We start from the raw sequence: 19,947 nt of genomic DNA on the forward strand, positions 1-19,947 counted from the left end.
CTCATTGCTCTCAATTTAAAAACTCCACTTTCTAAATTCAAATCCGACATGAAAAAGTGGAAATTTGTTCTTTTGTTTTCATTAACAACAATGGTAATGGAAACAACATACAACCAGATGACTACGTGTCTTCTGCTAAATAAATGGGAAATGCCTTCAAATAAACTCTGACTTTATCTGCATTTAATTTTTTACATTAGCTAAATATAAGTATCTTTTATATTGAAAATGTAAATTTAGAAAAAGTATAAAATACTCTTTACAAATTAACTTATATAGACTAATTTTAACTTTATTTTTTTTAAAAAAAGTAAGAAAAATGTTACAAAAATTAGTTCTCATAAATCAAAAATTGTAAAAGAATATCTTAAAAAGTCAACCTTAATCTATTTGAAGACATTTGTGTGAAGAGAATAGTGGTTGAAGAGTTCAACTTGGGTTCCAAAACTAATGAATCTAAAAACAAATATCTGAAGCACATTACACGTTTTGGTGGACGCAAAAAAGTGAAAATTTATCGTTTTATGATTAGATATGACCAACTATTTCGAATCCAAATCAGCAATTTGTGTCCATTTTGACAACAAAATAGAACTCCTTTCCTGCCTTAAAAAATCTTTCATAAAAATATCACTTTTCTTCAAACACATGGTAGCCATTTGTTTGATCAAGAAAATTAGCAAGTGCTGTTTAAAAATATTATAGATGAATCTCTTTTTTACAAACTTATTAACTACGAAATTATGTAGTGCAGACACTAACACTAATACACACTAATACGAGATGAAGATATATATAATTTCTAAAATGTAAAATATGTAGACACGAATCTATATATTATATAATTATAAATTATTTAAATTAACAATAAAAATTTATCTACATATATATATATATATTTTTTCTTCTTATAACAGAAAGATATTTCTCATGACTGGTTCAAAATGATTTGTTTCTTATTTTTATAATCATAATAAAAATTTATACAATAAATTTGAATTTAGAAAATTAATATATTTCTCATTTTTAAAAATGTGTTAGAATTGTCAGAAATTCAACAAATATTTTTTGAATTGAACACTTCAATAATACATATCTTACGAGTGTAATACAAATGTCGATATCCGATACATGTGTCTGACACAGACACACCATTTAAAAGACGTGTTCGAGCTTTATAGCTACGAAACCTTGAAGCCATAATGAATTCTATTAAGTGAAGAGATATTAAAAAGAATTCTCTCAATCAAAATAACAATACTTCTTTTTCATAATGGTTATATATTACATCTGTAACACAACACAACTCTTAGAAGAGTTCTTTTCTCTGGGATTTAAGCTTGAATAATGCACAGACCAACTTTCCCAGGGCTAAAATTCAACTTTTTACTTCAAAGAAAGGGAATGACAAGGATCAAATTCTAAGGACCCTTTCTTTTAAGATTTTTTCTTTTGTTTTTCTTGTTTCTATCACAAAATTGTCACATTATTTTCAACATATTTCCCCATTTGAAATTTTTGTACAGAAAACACTGAAAACAACTTTCTAACTCTCATTCCTATACACATCTTCTATAGTAGAAAACAAATTAAAAAGTAATATAGTCCTTTTGTAGTTAAAAGTGAATTTTTTTGTTGGTGAATAAAAGGCATCAGTTCCAAAAGCTTACACAGTTGGGTCAAAACACATGAATGGGTTGAGTTATATTTTATGGCTAATTCTCCTGCTGATCAATAGTGATTTGCACCCAACACTGTACAGAACTCTATTTTACCCTTACTCTTGTGGATATCTATATCCACAACATAAATAAGATAGTTATGGATATGCAAATCTGGAACTGAGATGTGTCTTTCGGATATGACATCTGCAGCACAGGAATGCTTTCTAGACGCTAAGATCCAGAAGCTTTTTTTTCATCCTGAATGTGAAAATCCGGAAAAAAATGACAAGGACAATTTGGGATTTAAAAAAAATGATGGATGCATATCAGAATTAATCTGGTGCAGGAGAATTAGCCATATTCTGTCTCTATCACAAACCAAAGAAGCACTTGATGATGATCCACTATCCCCAGAGAAGAAATGCAGTGGTTGAGCATCCTACTTGAAAAAAGCCATTAACAAAAAGGGAGAAGAAGACCATATTTTGGAATGTCACTGACAATTATGACCTTTAAAAATGTGTATGGTATACAGAGAGTAACATCAAAACACAAAACAAAAAGTTGTACATTTACCAAGATCTAAACTCACAATATACAACACTAGACAGAGGACATACAAAATGGAAATGTCAATTCTGCTGAGGATGAGATGAATATTTTCATAGCTGATATAACACAGATGATGTCTAATTGAAAGCATTAGAAGCTGAGTATAAGAAGTCCAAGAAACCTGTTCCCTTTAAAAGACCCTTACCTGTTAAAAGCTCAAAATCCAACAACAGGAGGAAACCAATAACAGCTGCTCTACCGTTTATTATTTCGTTCTTCCCAGTAAAACCAAATCCCTCTTGTTCTTCATCAATAACCATTTTAACCTAACCATGTCACACAACTAGTCAATAAGTGAAAATGACAGCCATGTAGTGTAATAGCATCGGTGCAGATTAATTATCAGTTTGTTATATACAGTACCAGAAAATCATTAAATAAAAACCAATTTTAGAGACTAAAAAAGTTATTAGTATCTAAATTAGTTTCTATTATTGATAAATAGTTTTTAAATTGATATCTAATTAGCTACCTAAGTTTTTAGATTCTAAAGTTGGTATCTAAAACCTTAGTATCTAATTAGATACCGATTTAGAAATTATTTATCATTAAATAGTATCTAATTTTGTCAATATAGTAACTAATTATTTATGGTTTCTAAAACTGGTTTCTATTGAATGATTTTCTTATAATGACAGTTGTTACCTCTTCAACATTGACATCACTTGCTGTTACACCAGGTTGAGCTTTCCCACTGAAGACAATTTCAGCAGAAGCATCGGATTTGCCACTTCTCAGGCTGATATAGATATTTTGTTCATCTGTTTTCACAGGATAGGTAAAGAGTTTCCTCAAAGAGGGTGTGAGAACTCTCAGAACAGGGTTTTTTGGATACCATTCTTTGATATCTCCGGTTCGCAGATCAAATGTGCTATCAGTTGTTGGACAAACTATGCACCCATCCTGCATAATATTTGTAAGAGATCATCTCATTATCAGTCAAGCAAGACTAATAATGAACACATTCATCGTAGGATTTTTAAATACGGTAAATCATTAACCATTTAACTCAACAGCCAATTGATTCAAAATAATGCTAAAAGAGATTTCTTTTATGTCCCAAAACAGATTAACACAACACATTGGAAACAAAAAAAGACACTCCTCTTAAATAGCGTGTCCGTGTTGGACACACGTATCAGACTCAGACACTCGTAGGACACGTATCGGTGAAGTGTCCAATTCAAAAAATATTTGTTGAATTTCTGACAATTTTAGCACGGTTTTAACACAATTTTAAAAAGAAGAAATACATTAATTTTCTAAAAACTCAAACTTATTGTATAAATTTATTATGATTATAGGAATAAGGAACAAATCATTTTGAACCAGCCATGAAAAACATCTTTCTGCTAAAAAAAAATCCGAAACATATTTGAGTACATAAATCTTTATAATTCATAATTATAATATATATATATATATATAGATCCGTCCCCGTGTTCTCCGTGTCCGTGTCAGTGTCTGTGCTACATGTCATCTCATGTTTCATTATAAAGGTTAAACTATTCATTTGGTCCCTATAATTGCCATACTTTTAAGCTTTAGTCCCTGTATGAGGAACTATAATTTTTAGTCTCTGAACAGTTACTTTTAGCAGTGAATTTTTTTTATCAATTTTTCCGATGTTAGTAGGGGAAATCAGGACTTAACTTCTATGAAGCTTGGTTACATACTATATAAACCTGGTTACACAGATACGATAAGACACAAATATGGGACAAATAAACTTTCTCAAGTTTAAAAAATATTTTGTATAGATGCAAAATAGTGATAAAGAGATATTGACCCTTTCTCATTAATTCATAACTATGATGATCCCAATTTACACAAAGAAAATTGTGATCATAAAAAATTAATTTTCTTTTTACCTTTGAAACCCTAAACCCTTAATTTTAAAACCTGTACCATAACACATCAACATTTACAAAAAGAGTTTCTTATAAGATCTAGGTTTTAAATTTAAGAGTCTTGCATTGGAGATGCCTTATGATCATCCAGAACTAAACAAACATAACTTCTAAGTTTAGTTCATCAACCAATTTAAGAAGCTCAACACCATATCTCCACTAATGTTCCACAACCTTGTCTCATTATTTATACAATAATATCCTTCAACCTTGTCCACAAATCTAATATTCAGTCCTTTTTCTCATGACATAAGTACGAATATGATTGTTCAAGAAGCTTTAAGGCAAGATTTTCAGATACCATTCAATTCAAACCATATCTTAGAAAGAAAAACTTGGATACCTATTTGGAAATATTTGAGGAGAATCAGTATTAGACATGGGTACTACTTTTCCAATTTTGAAGTCATCGAACTTCAAAGATTGACTTTCATTCATGTGCAAGAACTAAAACTTACAATTTTGTCCTATAAAGACTAAAACTTAAATTTTTTTCTCGAATAATAACAAACAACTTAATATGGGAGGATAACTATAAGGACCAAGTCAATAGTTATAACCTGGAATATGTTACATGTAAAATAGAATCTTTAGTTTCTAGGGTTAATTGGTGAGTGATGCTGACACCATTTTTCCTCTTTCACAGGGAGAATGGGAAAGCAGATACAAAAATCCTGAAAAATGTAGTTTGATGAATCAATTTGGAGACAGCATAATTTCCACATTCAACATGATCACATGAGATATTACTAATACCACATCTCTACAATAGCTTTATTCTCCAATTCATGAACACTCTGTTAAGTCTAACTCAACCTCATAAAACCGGTTTATAAAGTTTATAAAGTGAGGTTTGCACCAACTAATATACTATAAAATGCTCTAATTTATAGTCGATGTAGAATCTTAAACACACTTATTCACATTGAGAGTGACAAATCGTGTGTGGGACAATATAATACGGATTGTCCGATACCGACCTCTGATAAGTCTAACAAACAATCACGAGGATAAAATCAAAATTACTCTGATGGATTTAAGCCTAACTCAAACTTATACCACAGGCTTATATTATAAGGGGAATTTTACACCCACTTATATACTATATACTATGAAATTTCCTAATCTTTTGTTACATCTACAAAACACCTTCTGATAAAAAATAAAAAAAAATGGATGGATTAGGAAGTGAAAGTGACCTGGGTGAGCTTGGCATTGAGCAAGCCTTCAGTGTAGGCGCCTTCAGCAGGAGACCTATTCTCAATGGCAAAGATTTGGTCTTTGTACCACAGCAGCAGTATGGTATCCGCGTCCTGAATGATCACGCGCCGCTCCCCCCTCGGCAGCGCCGCCAGCGGCACCACCGGAACCCAGTTGTCACCGGACGCCGATGACTCTTCGGCGACGGAAACTTGGGCCGCTTTACATTTGAGTGAAGGAGTGCAAGAGGGGTAACTGTAACTGTAACGGTAACGGTAACGGCGACAGAGTAGAGCGTGGCGGCGGTAGAGAAGGGGCGGTTTGGGAGGGGCGGGGAGACGGAGAATGTGGGTTTTGGAGCATGAAAGGGGGAAAGGGTTTGCAGCCATGGATTTTGGGTTTGGAGAGAGAAAGTGAAGTGTGGTGCAACATCATCATCATCAACATCATTGCATTTGCATGTGTGGATAAGAGAGGATCATGAAGTGAGTTTATTAGCCACATCTCTTTTCTCTAAACTAATTGCACACCATACTTTATAACTCAAAAACCTTAATCCATGCTTATTTCATTATTATTTCTTTTGCTGGATTTCACATTACAACTTTTAGTGTAATTATATTTCTAGAAATTTAAAAAATTTAAGTTCCATTTTTAGTTTTTTTTCCCTCTGTTATTGCAATAAAGGCTCTTCATTTATCTTCTAATACATTACATTTGTTAGTATCCTTCTATAATTTAAGAAGAATATTTTTTATTCTAAAACATTAGATTTGTTAGTATCTTTATCATTTTGTTTAGTAAAAAATAATGTTTTTAGTCAACTTGTTCTTATGTTTTGATCAGGTCATTTCTTCTTCTTATCTCTCTTTCATATATTTTCATTCTTACCCATATTATTAAATTAATTATAATCTTTGCACTCATTGTTCAAAATCAAAAGGAAAGGAGATTTTTCATTATTTTAAAAGAATGACATGAAGATCGTTTTCACCTTATTATTGGGTTCGACTTATGATCTCACAGTTTTCAGATTCAGACATAAGTCAATGAGACTGATAAGTTCAAGAAGTAATCAATTTTGAGATATATCCTAAATATTGACGGAAACCTATACCATTGTACTCGGTCCATGACCTCACAAATATATTTTCAATAATAACATAAATTATATAATTATAATAAATACTTAAAATTAAAATAAATAGCAACTAAAACTTATCTCCTTATATTAACTTATTCAACTTGACTCAAACTTACTAGTTTAAATTTTTTTGGAATTAAATTGACCAGGTCCAAAAGAATGTGAGTATAAACTCTCAAGACAAAAGCTAATATAAGAAGTGACTAATAAGAAATTTGAGGAGAGAAACTTTCATAAATCACATATTCTATCACCTCACTTATTTCCTTTCCAAAGTACATCATTAATTCTAACTTAGCCAATCCAAGGACAAAATATATCTTATTCCTTCAATCAGTCTCCACCCAAATGTTTAAGTGCTTCAAAGATTTAAATTAATTCATTGACAATGACCTAGATAAGGGAAACAATGTATTAGGGCATTTTTATCAGTTTTTTAGGTCAGTTTATGGCACGGGACCACTCTGTAATTATTGTACTCTTTTTTTCTCTTCTTGATGTTAGCTATAACACCAATCTTAATCCATAGCACGAACACATCCTTTTTTTTCACTAACAAGTAACAAAAGCTGTTAGAGAAATCCTAGGTGGATTGCATTTGGAAAAGTTTTTTTTTTTTTTTTTATCTTACAGAAAAATGCTTATTTATAAATATTTAAGACAATTTATAAAAAAAAAGTTTGTTATCTGCTCAGAAAATGTAGAGTGGTCCTTAAGTTGAGATTGGTATAAGTGTAGAAGAGATATTTTGGTTTATGATGGTGGTTGATGATGATCACTTCCTACAGCTACACCACACAATTTGATATTGATGCAGAGCCCTCAATCACAATCATATATACATACATACATCAATATCATTTTAATCAAACATAAATGTAAAAGATATTTTCTTCCCTGATTAAATACTTTTGGCCATTTTGGAAAAGGGAAACAACCCAAGAAAATAGAATAATTTATATCCCAAGAAACAAACCAGAATCAACCACTAAATAAGAGCAAGCTATTATATCAGTGGAGAATTCAAAATATAAATGTTATTTCTGACTAATAATAGTAATGATTAAATGTGTTTCTACTTAGGTTAGGCTGATATAAACTATTGAAATTAGTTTTTTATTTAATTCAAACTTTAGATTTTTTAGTATTTTTTAGTGTTTATAGTAATTAAATTATTAAAATAAATCTTTACTAATATTTTTTTTATAATATTCATTTAATCAATAAGTCAACATGAATATTCTAAGATCCTAATACAATAACATTGAAGATTTATTTGTCAATTAAAAAAAAACTAAAAAACACATTTCAATAAATTTTTACTATAAATATTTAGAAGGTCTAAAATTTGGATTAAGGACGAAAACTAATTTTTATGTAAAAGTAATACACGTAAAACATATTTAACCCTTATTATTATTAAAAAAAAAATCTTTACTATTTCCTTTAATACCAAAAAATAAAAGTGTGGTAAAGTATAGTGACACATCATTAAATGTTTAAATTATGGTAGCAAATTATTGTGGTTAAGAAAATGTTTTGTTTGAAGAGAGATTTTTCTAAATTGTGGGTGGATAAGTTTGTCTTGGATAGATGAAATTAGTCTCTCTAAAAATGATGATGGGTAAAATTAAGCATCAATAAGAAATGGCAATTGGATGGTAGCAGTAACCTAAGGTCATGCATGTCCATTATTTTGATGGTATCATCATATACACACACCCCACATGCATCTATGCCTATAAATACGTCCACAAGATGTTGATTTTGTTGTAAGAAGAGCATTGTTTTTTGATGATCTCTTCTTCCACACCAACATAATAAAATTTTGTTCCTGAATTTGTTATTGCAACTGGTGCACACAGAAACTAAGGTTGGAGTTAATCTCTGGTGCAGTTGAAGAGTGAAAAAAAGGGCTAGCATGGACAGCTTGGAAGAGCAAGTGTTTATGTTCATTGATGAACAATATTATCATTACCATTCCAATTTTTCCAATGAATCAGAGCTTCAAGTGGAGGAGGATCTATGGTGGCAAGACAACAGCGATTCTGATGATTCATCCCAGAGGACTTTGTATTGGGAATCTCAGGTCGCACTGCTTCAGGTACATACATATACACACAGACACCATTTTTCAACATTCATTAAGAAACTGTGTCTGGTTTAGTTGCTAGTTTGATCAAATCCAAATACCCTTTTGGCCAAATTGATTTTAACATAGGTTGAAGATCCACATCAATAGAGAGTAAGAAATTTTATATTATATAAGTGAGTGTAAATCTCACCTTTTAAACCGATTTTATGAGATTGAATTAAGTTTAAAATTCACTTCTTAATATGGTATTAGGGTCATTTTGAACCTATTATAGTGATTGTTGTTTGGCTTATTAGGACACCTGTTATTGGACCATCCTATAATATATTGTTTCACACTCGAACTGTCGATCTCGATGTGAAGGGGTTGTGTACTATATATAAGATATGGAATGAAATTGTTTTCAATCTTCATCATCAACAAATATATTCATTCTGATTAGCAATATGATTGGTCTGGTTTTCAGCTGAGTAGCTGCATAAACTAATCTCAGAAAAAAAGTAACAGAAATTATTGGTTTTGTCTGATACTGAGAATATTGGTAGAAAGAATATTCTTTAACAAAGGTCGTGATCAATGGCAACTTGCTAAAGTTGTACCACATATTAATTGTGGCCATTCACTATATTTCTCCTTTTATCTGTTTTAAATAAAATTCATATTACACCAATTGTTTGATACTTTTAAAGTATCGAATATTCCTTTGAAGTTTAAACTTATATGATATGAAAATTATTATATAGGTATGTTTATTTAATTTGTATATAGGTAGATTTATTTGACATAACTAGTTGAAAATTGAGTTGATAGCTAAAAAAATCTTATAATTAAAAATTACTTGAGGAATAACTGCTTAATTTTACTAATTTTATGAAAGGTTTTTTAAAATATGTGATTACTTTCCTAAAAATGATCTCTACCACAAATGATTTATTTTTTTGAAACAAGATGTTTACTTGATTGAATCAACGTGTGATACATTATTTTAAAATCTAGAAAACAAAAGGGGGTGGGGGCATTTGAAACACAATTGTCATATTTGTCTAATAGTGTGTTTTTGCAATTGTGTCTAGAATGAAGTATGAAAGTTAGGATGATGTTTAAATAGTAGAGGTCTATGATTGCAGTGTGTTAAAAATGGAAAGTGTTTTCAATTTGTGTAATGATTTTTTATAAGAAAAAGTAAAATGATTTGATTTTGTTTAGGAAATTTTGGAGCATTACAGTCAAAGTGGCTCAAAATTGAGACGAGAGGTTGGTCGAATCATAGAAGAGGTGAAGGGTTCAGATTTCTGCAGCTGCTATAAGGCTAACTTTTTAGATTGCAGCACCTGTTTGAGAAGAGAAATTGTTACTAAGCTCAGAGATAGAGGATTCACTACAAACCTTTGTGTTTCAAAATGGGAAACCACAAAAAAGTTTCCAGGAGGTATATGTAATTAATAGTTGATTAGCATAAGATTATATATCTATGTTCCAAATTTGAATGTTATTTAGAAACAAAGCTTATTTAATGAAATATATTGTATGCATTAGGGTGTCATGAATATATTGAAGTGTTTGCAAATACATCATCAAAGAAGAATCAGATTCGTATCCTGATCGAATTGGAGTTGAGAGAACAGTTTCAGATTGCAAAAGCGAGTGAAAATTACCAGGATCTGGTGTCGTGTTTGCCTGAATTTTATATTGGAAAACCAGAGTTCTTGACTGCCATTATTCGAGTGATGTGCAATGCTGCAAAGAAATCAATGAAGGAGAAGAAAATGCACGTGGGTCCGTGGAGGAAGAGTAGTTTCATGAAAATGAAGTGGGCAGAGTTCAATCAAACATTAAACAATAAATCATTTGGTACACATACCACTCAATCTTACCTTGGAATTTCAGGAGCTCATACACCTGTGGTGGTAACCTGAATTTGAAAAAATATTCAATTCCATTACTGAATTTTGATCTTAGAGAATTCTTTAGTAGTAGGAGTTGATGCCCAAGTGGAGCAGTGTATCATTAGATCATCCATTTCAGTGTTCTTTACTTTAGGTACAAGATTATGATGTAATATAATTATCTAGCAATAGAATATATCATATAGTAATATTTTGTGATTCTCCTCTTGAGGTGTTTATTCCGCAAAACTTTTAATCAAATTCTTCAAAGAAATAACTAATTTAATTTACTTTTTATTCAGCTTTACTATACAAAAATGTATATTTCATTCTATCATATTACCTTTAAGATCTCTTTACAGTTTTTATTTTAATACAAGAATATTATGAGGCTCATGCTTTAATTAATGTTTTATTAATTGTTAGTAAAATATATATTTTCAAAATAAATAAAAAAATATTTTTTAATTCTTATTCTTATGATCCAAGAAACATTTTTACTTCTATGATCAAGATCTTCAATTTTCTTATATGAAAGTATATTCAAATAAATCATATTAGACCTTTATGTACAATCTTTTGATCACACGTCCTAAAAGTCAGAAATTTTAAGGACTTTCGAAATTGTAATCTATTATTAAAATTATTTGAATTACGTGATTTAAGTGTTAATCTTAACATGTGTTTCAAAGTCAAAGTATTTTAATAAAAACTAAATTAAATAAACTATAAATTATAGACCATATATGAAAACGATCAACCTATAAATAAATATATTTCATATTAAGGCAATAGAATCTTTGAAATAACGTGTAACACGAAAAGTTGAAGTGGTGTACAAGGAAATCTTTGCAATGCTGAGGAGTGGAGACAACCAACCTACTATTGCAAATAAGAGTTTTTCAATACTCTTTAAATGATGAAATTTTCAGTAATAAGTTTAACATTTTTAAACAAAGTTACAAGAATAGAATATGTATTGATGTCATAAAATAATAAATTATGAATGGTGAGTTCGTAGACAGATAACAAAGCTTTCTTGAAAATCTTAACAGGAAATGAATAAGAGTGTAAGTAATGCTATATTTCTGACATAAGACAACCACTAAACTTTAAAATCAAATGACCAAAATTTAAAAGTACGTCTCCTGTCACAGCAATCATTAGAACCTGATTGAAGTACATTTTCTCTTGATTCAGCAGTGGAAGACAAGTAAATCTAAACTCATTTTTCACAATCTATAATTCTACGCTCATCTTCGAAAGTGGATATTTACAACTGAAGGCTGCAAGAACAAAGTCTGTTGAACGGAGAGGGCAAGGGGCAAAATTGGATGAAAAAGGAATGAAGAGATCTTTTTTGCACGACCATCCATACAACCAGCTTCAGGACCTAATTAATGAAGTTTGTTGAGTTCATGTTCAGAAAGCAGATGAAAATTGAGTGGAAAATTACCCATGCATTTCACTCTATCACGCTTCATCCAAATGAGAAAACCCACATCCCATCCCTTGTTTTACTTTCGAAAGTGAGGGAGCCTCGTCATTTTTAAGTTTAGACAGCAATAAAAGGTTGAACAAGAGAAAAAGCGCACCTGGTTTGATCTTAAATTTGAGAGAATATGGATACCTCCTCAAAATGAACTTGATTGGATGGTCAGTAGACTGCCTATGTCGATCAGTTGCAGAAATCAGCTGCAATGATGGGCAAGAATTAAAAATACACGTGAAAAAACGTAAATTTGTGTGGACTATAAAGGAGAGAAACAAAAGTTATTTAAACGACTGAGAATTTTTTTCATCCATTATTTAGCACATCTTGCAGATAGTTGCGCATGTTCGTATGTTTAATGCGAGTATACAAACAACCCCCTATTACATGGGGTAACAACGACAAGCATGTCAAATTTTCTTCCCTCCAATCCCCTTTTTCCCACATAAATTAACCATAGAAAATCATTCTTGCAAAAGAAAAGTAATTCAAAGTAAAATCTACACCTCCCGGTCAGCCGTTTTTTTCAATAAATTTGGAATCTCTACATCAGTAATCAGCCTTTAGAATCTATATTCCAATAACTATATGACTTTTAAGATACTAGGAGGCAATATCGGTTTTGCAAAGGTTGCCGCCATCTCCACCAAAAGAAACTAAGCTTCAAATTTCTTTCCACATGTCTAAAAGCCTTAACATTGACAAAATGGGCATTCAACATGATACCTTACAGAACAGGATAAAAAGACAGGCCCTAAGCAACAACTCCAACTGATGTTTCTCCAAAGGTGGACCTCAGTGTGATTCCCCATTCCAACTAAATATTAATTATTAATGCTCATCTAACAGCTGGAACTCCACTTTCACAAGTATATACCCAACTTTGTCCCAAATATATAAATTTAATTAAAAAGAATTCTGGTCACTGCATGGAAAATAGAGAAGCAAACAAACATCTATAGTAAACCTTGTCATCAAACCGGAAAAGAGATTGGTCAAAGTAAGGAGAAGGACTCTGAGACTGACAGCTGAAAGGCAAAGAAGCAAGCATCTTCTTCACAAACTGCAAAACAACAAATATATATATATATATATATATATATATATATTCAGAACTCCTTAGCTTTCCGTTAGTCCGGGAAGGGAGGGACAGAGGGTGAGAGTGATTAGTAGGATACAACCAACAAAACCTCACTACCTGCGAAGGGTTGCTTGCCTTATCTTTTATGCTCCGTAGCTGTTCCCGTGCATGGATATTGTTTGAATGAGAAGATATGAAATTCATATACATTAAATTCCTTGATGTTGCGTGGAAGTGGTCACAGAACTGGTCAAACAACAGATAAAGCTCATCTGCTGAATTCTGGTAAGATGTAAAACTGAGTCACTAAAAACTCCAACAGACCAGCGCATAGGAACCCAAAAAGAAATAGAACCAGATGAAAAACAAATGTACCTGATAAAATGATACGATTTCAGTTGTATCCATGTTATATACAGCAACAAAAGCAGGGTGGTGATCAGCATTTCGTGCCACCTGAGGCATGAAAGCATGAAAGATTAACACAGTTGTCATATTACTTCGATAGAGCATAATGATTCCACTCAAATCTCCAGGTTGTAATTTTCTGAAATGTTTAATCAGATAAACGCCTAAACATGAGCCATGGCCCATTTTATACTATCTATACCAAATTGTAATATGCAAAAAATCATTCTTGGAGTCAAAGAGTTCAAAGGAAAAGGAACAAAGAGAACTCACCCCTCCATCTACACTACCAAACTTGATTAGCAAATGGTGTCGGTCCAAGAATTGTACCTGCCCACAAGTTGAATAGATGTAATATTACATTCTTTAGCAAATGTTCTTGAGATGATAAAGCTGTGACAAAGTCATTTAAGATGCATAAAATGTGTCAAAGACCCTACCTTCCAGATAATCAAATCAACATAATCTTGAAAGTGGAAGTAAAATTTCTTCCTAAGCCCTTGAATCCTCTGGTAGATGAGAGGGGAATAATAAAAAAATTAATTTCTACATTGTAAAAAAAATTGGAAAGATACGGAGCTCAGGTCGTATACACACAACAGCCAAAGTCGTGTACACCCACAACTTCAAAACACAGAAATCAAAGACAGAAAAAATTACAAAACAGTAATTAGGAAAAATGGAAGGGGTAAACATTTAAAAAGGTACATATATGTTTGCCTACACACTCATACACAAAGAATCGTTTCTTTTGTCATTATAAAAAGGCATTGCTGCAATATGTAGGCCTGGCATTTCACATTTTAGAATATTTCCTTATCCATATGCGTACTCATGCTTGAAAATGTCCTAATAGTGATGGGATACGTAGAAATGCAGACAACGGAAAATTAGGGAGAAGGAATAGTAAAAGTGTTTATAGTCTAGGAATCATTAAGCATACAGGTGGTTAATAAAGTCAATAGGTTGTTATTCAGTAACCACTCTTGGAACATGAGTAACTGGTTGTCTGGTTAACTATTCTTGAAATGGAAATAATTTTACCAACAATCCTTCATTGTAATTTCTCCTTTTAAATTAATGCAAGATGTGAGTGTGCAATAATAATGACTGTGTTGGACAACAATTAAACAAAGGTCACGTGTTCCTATTCCTGCACATTTATATGCCTGTGAAGACACAGAAATTTGGATGTAGAGCAACAAACAATGTTCAAAGGGAAGTGACAGCATATAAGACGCGAGATCTTTAAAGCAATTGCTATGAAGAGCAAAAGGAAAGAATTTCAGCATAAGATGGGGAGGGGGATAACCTTCAAATATAATATAAGAACTGTACACATCAAGCATAGAATAGTAGCTATATAAAGTACAGAAGGAGAATATTGTACAGCAATAAAAAGAAAATTTAGAAGACCAACCAATGTCTCATCTCTTTCTTCATTCCATAGTCCCTGGAATATGAATGAAAGCAATCGCTGTTTTATTCCACTCAGAAAAGAATTCTCCGGATTAGTCTGGCCTTGAGGCATGTGATTATCAACGTGGTTTCCAGGAAACTGGTGCTGTTTATTTTTGTCAAAAAATGCCATGCCCTGTTAGAATGATTGGTGATTGGCCTATATTTTTTAGTTTAGCTCTTTACATATGCCACAAAACCTTCAGAATTATCAATATTGAGCCTGAATGGCCTCATAATTTATAAAGGATGATTGGGATGTAGAGACAATTAATGATGATCACAAAATTATTAACTTGAACCACTGAAACAGAATTGAAAATAATTCCCAAGATGTTACCTATCCCGGTGATTTTAAAAGAAAATCAACTGTAAAAGCAGAAAATGACAGCCCAGTGTACAAGGACAAGAGCTCTCACCCAGAGTGGTGTCTAGGAAGGGTAAAAGTACGCAGCCTTAACCCTACAAGCAGATATGTTGCTTCTAGGATTGGACCCTATGACCTCTAAGTCATAAGCCAGCATAACGCCAAGTCATGCCCTTGAATTGTATAAGTACCCTTAAAATAACTATTTTAGTTAAAGGGAGGACCACTATTGAGGTGTAGGGGAGGCCAACGGAAAGCCCCAAGAGAAGGGAGGGGGTAAGGGAATGAAAAATGGGGTGGACTCAACTGTGAAGTTTGAACCCATGCATTCTTGTAGCATGTCCCAGTTCCACTAACTGATCTTGTAAGAATATTTAATTAGAAATAAATGTTATGACATTTTTCTTTTTCTCAAAATCCATGACAATCTATGCAATGGTATGCTCAACAAAACCATTAAAATAAAGTCAATACCAAAAGCTTACTGACCTGAGCATTTGAACTGAGAAAAAGCTCATCATCTTCACGGCAGAATTCCCCAATAGCCCGTACATAAACAAGGTTGCCAGAATCTCTAATTTGAAGAACATGTATAGTTTGATAGCGAAGTGATACAATTGCCAATAGGTCATCATACAAGAAGACACCCATATTATGGGCTAAATTAACATAGTCGTTACAGAAGACCTTCTTGTCCAAGATCTCTCCATCTTCCAGTCTATTTCAACAGGTGAGAAATGAGGAAAGCATATAAACCCAGATTGATCAGAGTATGATTTGTCTTGTTATTTTGAAGATAACAACAAAATCGAATATAAAGAATGATGAGTACGCACCTCAAGAGGTGGAAAGTTATCTTCTCAATTGAAGGAACACCATGGACAGCTCCTCCAACAGCAGGTGCCTCATGATGACCTTGGGCCGTTGAAGTAGCAAACAGTCCAAATTGCTTGCTCTCCAAGTAAAGAAAGAAATCTTTACATATAAGTTCATTGCAAGAAGCAAGTGGTACACAGTACAGTTGAGTGAAAAAACTGTCAAATCTTTTAGCTCTAGGTGGCAAATCATGTTTATCGCAATCTTCATCTTTGCATGAAAACGAAAGCCATCTCGGCCTATAAACGATCAGCTCCTGATGATTTCTGCTGAAACTTACAAGGTACTGTCCATCATCGGTGAATTTACGAAACCAATGGTCTGGGCACTCAACCTCATAAACTGTGTAACTTGGTACCAAATTTTCGTAGAAACGCCGAGCATGATGAACCTGCAAGAATTAAATTACACCTGCAAAAATTAAATTCAATTCAGGTTCCTTCAACAGAGGAACAAGACAACAAATTCATAAATTTCGCACTAAGCTAGTTTGTCCATCAGATAAAGTGGAAGCAAATTTTCCAAATTGGCACATCATATATATCTTTTGCATTTCAAACTTCCACCTTAAAACATCAGGTTATACTTGACACTGATTAACACAACTGGAATCAAATAAACTGTCCAACCTCTCTAAATACAAAAAAAAAAAGTAACAAAGAAAAACCTTGTTTATCTTCCCTCACTCATGTTATAGTTCACCAGGTATGTTCACATTTCTTACAATTAAAACTTACAACCCAATCATTGTGCAATTTCTTCTTAACACTCCCTTCAGCAAAAAAATAACAAGGGACAATACCTGTCTCCGAAGTACTTACAAAAATAATGTAGCTCAGTATAATAAACCAAACAGCGGTTAAAGAAGACAACACTTGTAATAATTCTCAGAAAAAACAACAATAAATATTATTGGTAGTGAGTGAGAGAAATTACACTAGTGCCAGGAGCAGGAGTGCGAATTTGACGATTAAAAATCCTCGCCACAATATTGCTGCTTCTGTACATTAAAGCGTGTCCACAAACCGGAAAGGTTCACCCTGGAAACCAAGAATAATGAAATTTTCATATCAGAGTAGTTATCTCTATAAAATTATTATTTTTAATATCATTTCATGAAAGTTTTATTAAAAAAATATGGTCACAGCCTGCGTATTCAAATCAAAATTATCCAAAACAAGTCAATGACAAAGTATGTAAAACAAGACGACTAACTTATACATTTGAACGCGGAAATGCTTGATTTATAAAAAATGAAATAGGAAGATAAAATCTATCAAACTTCTCCAAAATATTCTAATCAAGTCACGCCCTTCAACTTCTGAAAAATTAGCCGAGTGTTTCTAAAAAAAATTGAGATGAATGAGTTGATTTCAACTTACGACAAAAGACTGATTTGTTTTACCTCCTTATTTTCTGCCCTACATGTGTTTGTTGAGAAGCTCCTAAGAAAAGCAGGATTAGAAAAGGCCAATCTAAGTCATCTAGAGTGTGTGAAACATGTGTTAAGAGTGCTAAAAATTATACAGGCCATAGTTTAGGGTTGAGGAACCTCAAACCGAATCCTAGAGTGCGTTGTAACCGCAACTATCATTCTTTCGCTAATATAAATTGAAGACGCTATCATCACCTAAATCCTAACATCAGCATACACTATTCAGTTTCAACCGTAGGTGGATCTTAACGAAACGAAACCTAACTGCAGTTCAGAATTCAGATTCAACAGTCAACTCACCCTAGTTCAAAACTCGATAACATTTTCACACATTCAGCAAAGAAGTTGAACGGATAAAGCGAGTTAAATTAGCGTTCGGAAAATTGAACCTAGAATAAGAATCGGAATGAGAGAGCATTAGAGATTGCGCGGCGGAAGAAAGAGCTTACCGGTGGCCACAGTGAGAAGCGCCGTGAACGGAAGAGAAGAGAAAAGAGTAGAATCGAGAGAGAATGAGAGTGAGAATTTTGTGTTGTGTTGAGTTTGTTGAGGTTTTGAAGGGTTGGGTTTGGGTAAATACAAAGTGAGTTTGAAGATGCCACGTCAACTGCATGCGTTCATCTCTATTTATTTCCCTTTTGCGCTTCCTTTGCAACTTGCAAAGATGATTAAGCACCACAATTATCCTTTCATTCCTTTTTCTTTCTTTCTCCATTTTTTAGGATAAGGTGCACCACAAAATGGTATCGTGTGAATAATAATAATTTTATTCTGTGGAAAGGGAATATGATATAATGATAACAATAAATGAATTTAATTGAATATGGATCGACATTTTTCCTTTAATTTTTGTTCTGCATAAAATCGTAGTAAGATGCCAATTGCAGTTATAAATAAACCATTACTAATACTTAAAAAGGATTCTATGGAAAAAAAAAAACATGCAGTGTAATAAGGAGTATTTAAAGTATTTAGCAGGATCCTATGCATGATATTTTATGAATATTCATACATATTATGGAGAACTTTTTCATTTTACAGACTATTATTCTTTTTAGTGATTTTTCATTATTATTTTTAATTTAAATATTATTAGATAGTGTTAAAATCATTATTTTGTCACGATTTTATTCTTTTAATGAGTAAAACTGAAAGAAATGTATAAACTAATATTAACCTCGATTTTCGATTTCCAAATGAGAGAGTACATACCAGAACTTTTAGATTATTAAAATAATTGTATTTTTAATAAATTTCAAATTAATAATAAAGAATGCATTACAACAAACAAGTGTATAAGAGATAATTATATTATTCACTTCTTTGTATATAATAAAATATAAAAATGATTTGCATGACAGTACAAATGGTGTTATTATTGATAGTACATAGAATGTGGCCTTGTGTTGACACCTCCATGAATAACATGATCAGTCAGCAAGGTACAAGACGAAGCCGACAATAATGACACGGGATTTTATAAATGAATCAGGCTACAAATTACAATGACTTGGGAAAAGCTTGTGCTTTGCATGAAAATCCACACTACCATGAATGATGGGCATTAAATATTTTTGTTTGTTGATTAGTCTAAGAATAAAAAGTTGAGTTATGTCTAAGGGTAAAGAAACACATTTCCTTTGCATCATTTGCATAACAATCTCCTGTTATTTTAGAAAATCCTACCACATTTTTATTTCAATCTTTTTACGGAATTTTTAAACAAAAAATTTGCATAAAAGGACTACAACATTGTTTTAATTTTAAGGATTAAAAAATTGCTTTATAAAAAAAAATGTTTATCTCAAATTTAAAATGCTAAACATATTTAAGTAGTAGAGAATTACCTGCAGACAAAGCACATCAACGCTACTTGGAGATTAAGGATATAAAACTTGATAGCTATGTTAATACAACACAAAAATATTATCCTTAATCTTGATAGCTATGTTAATACAACACAAAAATATGTATAATATATAAAATATAGAACAAGTACACAAATCTATGTACAAATATATTTCAATTTTTTAGCATAAAAATGTTTCTTATAATGGTTTAAAAAAATTTGTTCTTTATTTTTGTAATTATAATAAAAATTTATACTATAAATTTAATTTTTAGAAAATTACTGTATTTTTCATTTTTAAAATTGTGTTAGACTCATATTAAAATTGTCAGAAATATAACAAATATTTTTTGAATTGAACATTTAATCGATACGTGCCTTATAAGTGTCGTACGAATATCCTTGTACGAATATCAACGACTAATACGTGACGAACACACCATTTAAAATACTTGTTCGAGCCTTATAAC

At 31.9% G+C, this 19,947-nt stretch overlaps 3 protein-coding genes across 4 annotated transcripts; 1 reads left to right on the forward strand and 2 right to left on the reverse strand.

The window, feature by feature from the left end:
- Positions 1-2,147: 2,147 nt before the first annotated feature.
- LOC137810275 (uncharacterized) lies at positions 2,148-5,893 on the reverse strand. Its single transcript, XM_068611455.1, has 3 exons — positions 5,386-5,893; positions 2,922-3,179; positions 2,148-2,542 (listed from the first exon to the last, which is right to left on the reverse strand). The coding sequence occupies exons 1-3, from the start codon at positions 5,773-5,775 to the stop codon at positions 2,354-2,356; spliced, it is 837 nt and encodes a 278-aa protein (XP_068467556.1). The 5' UTR covers positions 5,776-5,893; the 3' UTR covers positions 2,148-2,353.
- Positions 5,894-8,058: 2,165 nt separating this feature from the next.
- Positions 8,059-10,722, forward strand: LOC137810277 (uncharacterized). Its single transcript, XM_068611457.1, has 3 exons — positions 8,059-8,634; positions 9,832-10,054; positions 10,162-10,722. The coding sequence occupies exons 1-3, from the start codon at positions 8,452-8,454 to the stop codon at positions 10,539-10,541; spliced, it is 786 nt and encodes a 261-aa protein (XP_068467558.1). The 5' UTR covers positions 8,059-8,451; the 3' UTR covers positions 10,542-10,722.
- Positions 10,723-11,470: 748 nt separating this feature from the next.
- Positions 11,471-18,230, reverse strand: LOC137810269 (light-mediated development protein DET1). Of its 2 annotated transcripts, none has more exons than XM_068611449.1 (12): positions 18,078-18,230; positions 17,130-17,233; positions 16,154-16,584; positions 15,807-16,035; positions 14,913-15,056; positions 13,933-14,001; positions 13,766-13,822; positions 13,460-13,540; positions 13,202-13,366; positions 12,971-13,066; positions 12,107-12,206; positions 11,471-11,904 (listed from the first exon to the last, which is right to left on the reverse strand). In XM_068611449.1, the coding sequence occupies exons 2-12, from the start codon at positions 17,199-17,201 to the stop codon at positions 11,765-11,767; spliced, it is 1,584 nt and encodes a 527-aa protein (XP_068467550.1). In that variant the 5' UTR covers positions 17,202-17,233; positions 18,078-18,230; the 3' UTR covers positions 11,471-11,764. The 2 variants fall into 2 exon arrangements, with proteins under 2 accessions (XP_068467550.1, XP_068467549.1); XM_068611448.1 differs by having other exon boundaries at positions 14,913-15,086.
- Positions 18,231-19,947: the final 1,717 nt, after the last annotated feature.

The sequence above is a fragment of the Phaseolus vulgaris genome, chromosome 2, assembly GCF_000499845.2.
Source record: "Phaseolus vulgaris cultivar G19833 chromosome 2, P. vulgaris v2.0, whole genome shotgun sequence".
Lineage (NCBI taxonomy): Eukaryota > Viridiplantae > Streptophyta > Magnoliopsida > Fabales > Fabaceae > Phaseolus > Phaseolus vulgaris.

Excerpts from the sequence above, each read along its gene's own strand:
- LOC137810275 (XM_068611455.1), bottom strand. The coding sequence starts at position 5,775 with ATGGCTGCAAACCCTTTCCCCCTTTCATGCTCCAAAACCCACATTCTC. Across the intron at positions 3,180-5,385 it reads TCAATGCCAAGCTCACCCAG|GATGGGTGCATAGTTTGTCC; the intron begins GTCACTTTCACT and ends AATATTATGCAG. Across the intron at positions 2,543-2,921 it reads GTGATGTCAATGTTGAAGAG|GTTAAAATGGTTATTGATGA; the intron begins GTAACAACTGTC and ends TGACATGGTTAG.
- LOC137810277 (XM_068611457.1), top strand. The coding sequence starts at position 8,452 with ATGGACAGCTTGGAAGAGCAAGTGTTTATGTTCATTGATGAACAATAT. Across the intron at positions 8,635-9,831 it reads CTCAGGTCGCACTGCTTCAG|GAAATTTTGGAGCATTACAG; the intron begins GTACATACATAT and ends GATTTTGTTTAG. Across the intron at positions 10,055-10,161 it reads CACAAAAAAGTTTCCAGGAG|GGTGTCATGAATATATTGAA; the intron begins GTATATGTAATT and ends TGTATGCATTAG.
- LOC137810269 (XM_068611448.1), bottom strand. The coding sequence starts at position 17,201 with ATGTACAGAAGCAGCAATATTGTGGCGAGGATTTTTAATCGTCAAATT. Across the intron at positions 14,002-14,912 it reads AAGAAAGAGATGAGACATTG|AGGATTCAAGGGCTTAGGAA; the intron begins GTTGGTCTTCTA and ends CTCATCTACCAG. Across the intron at positions 13,823-13,932 it reads TTGATTTGATTATCTGGAAG|GTACAATTCTTGGACCGACA; the intron begins GTAGGGTCTTTG and ends ACTTGTGGGCAG.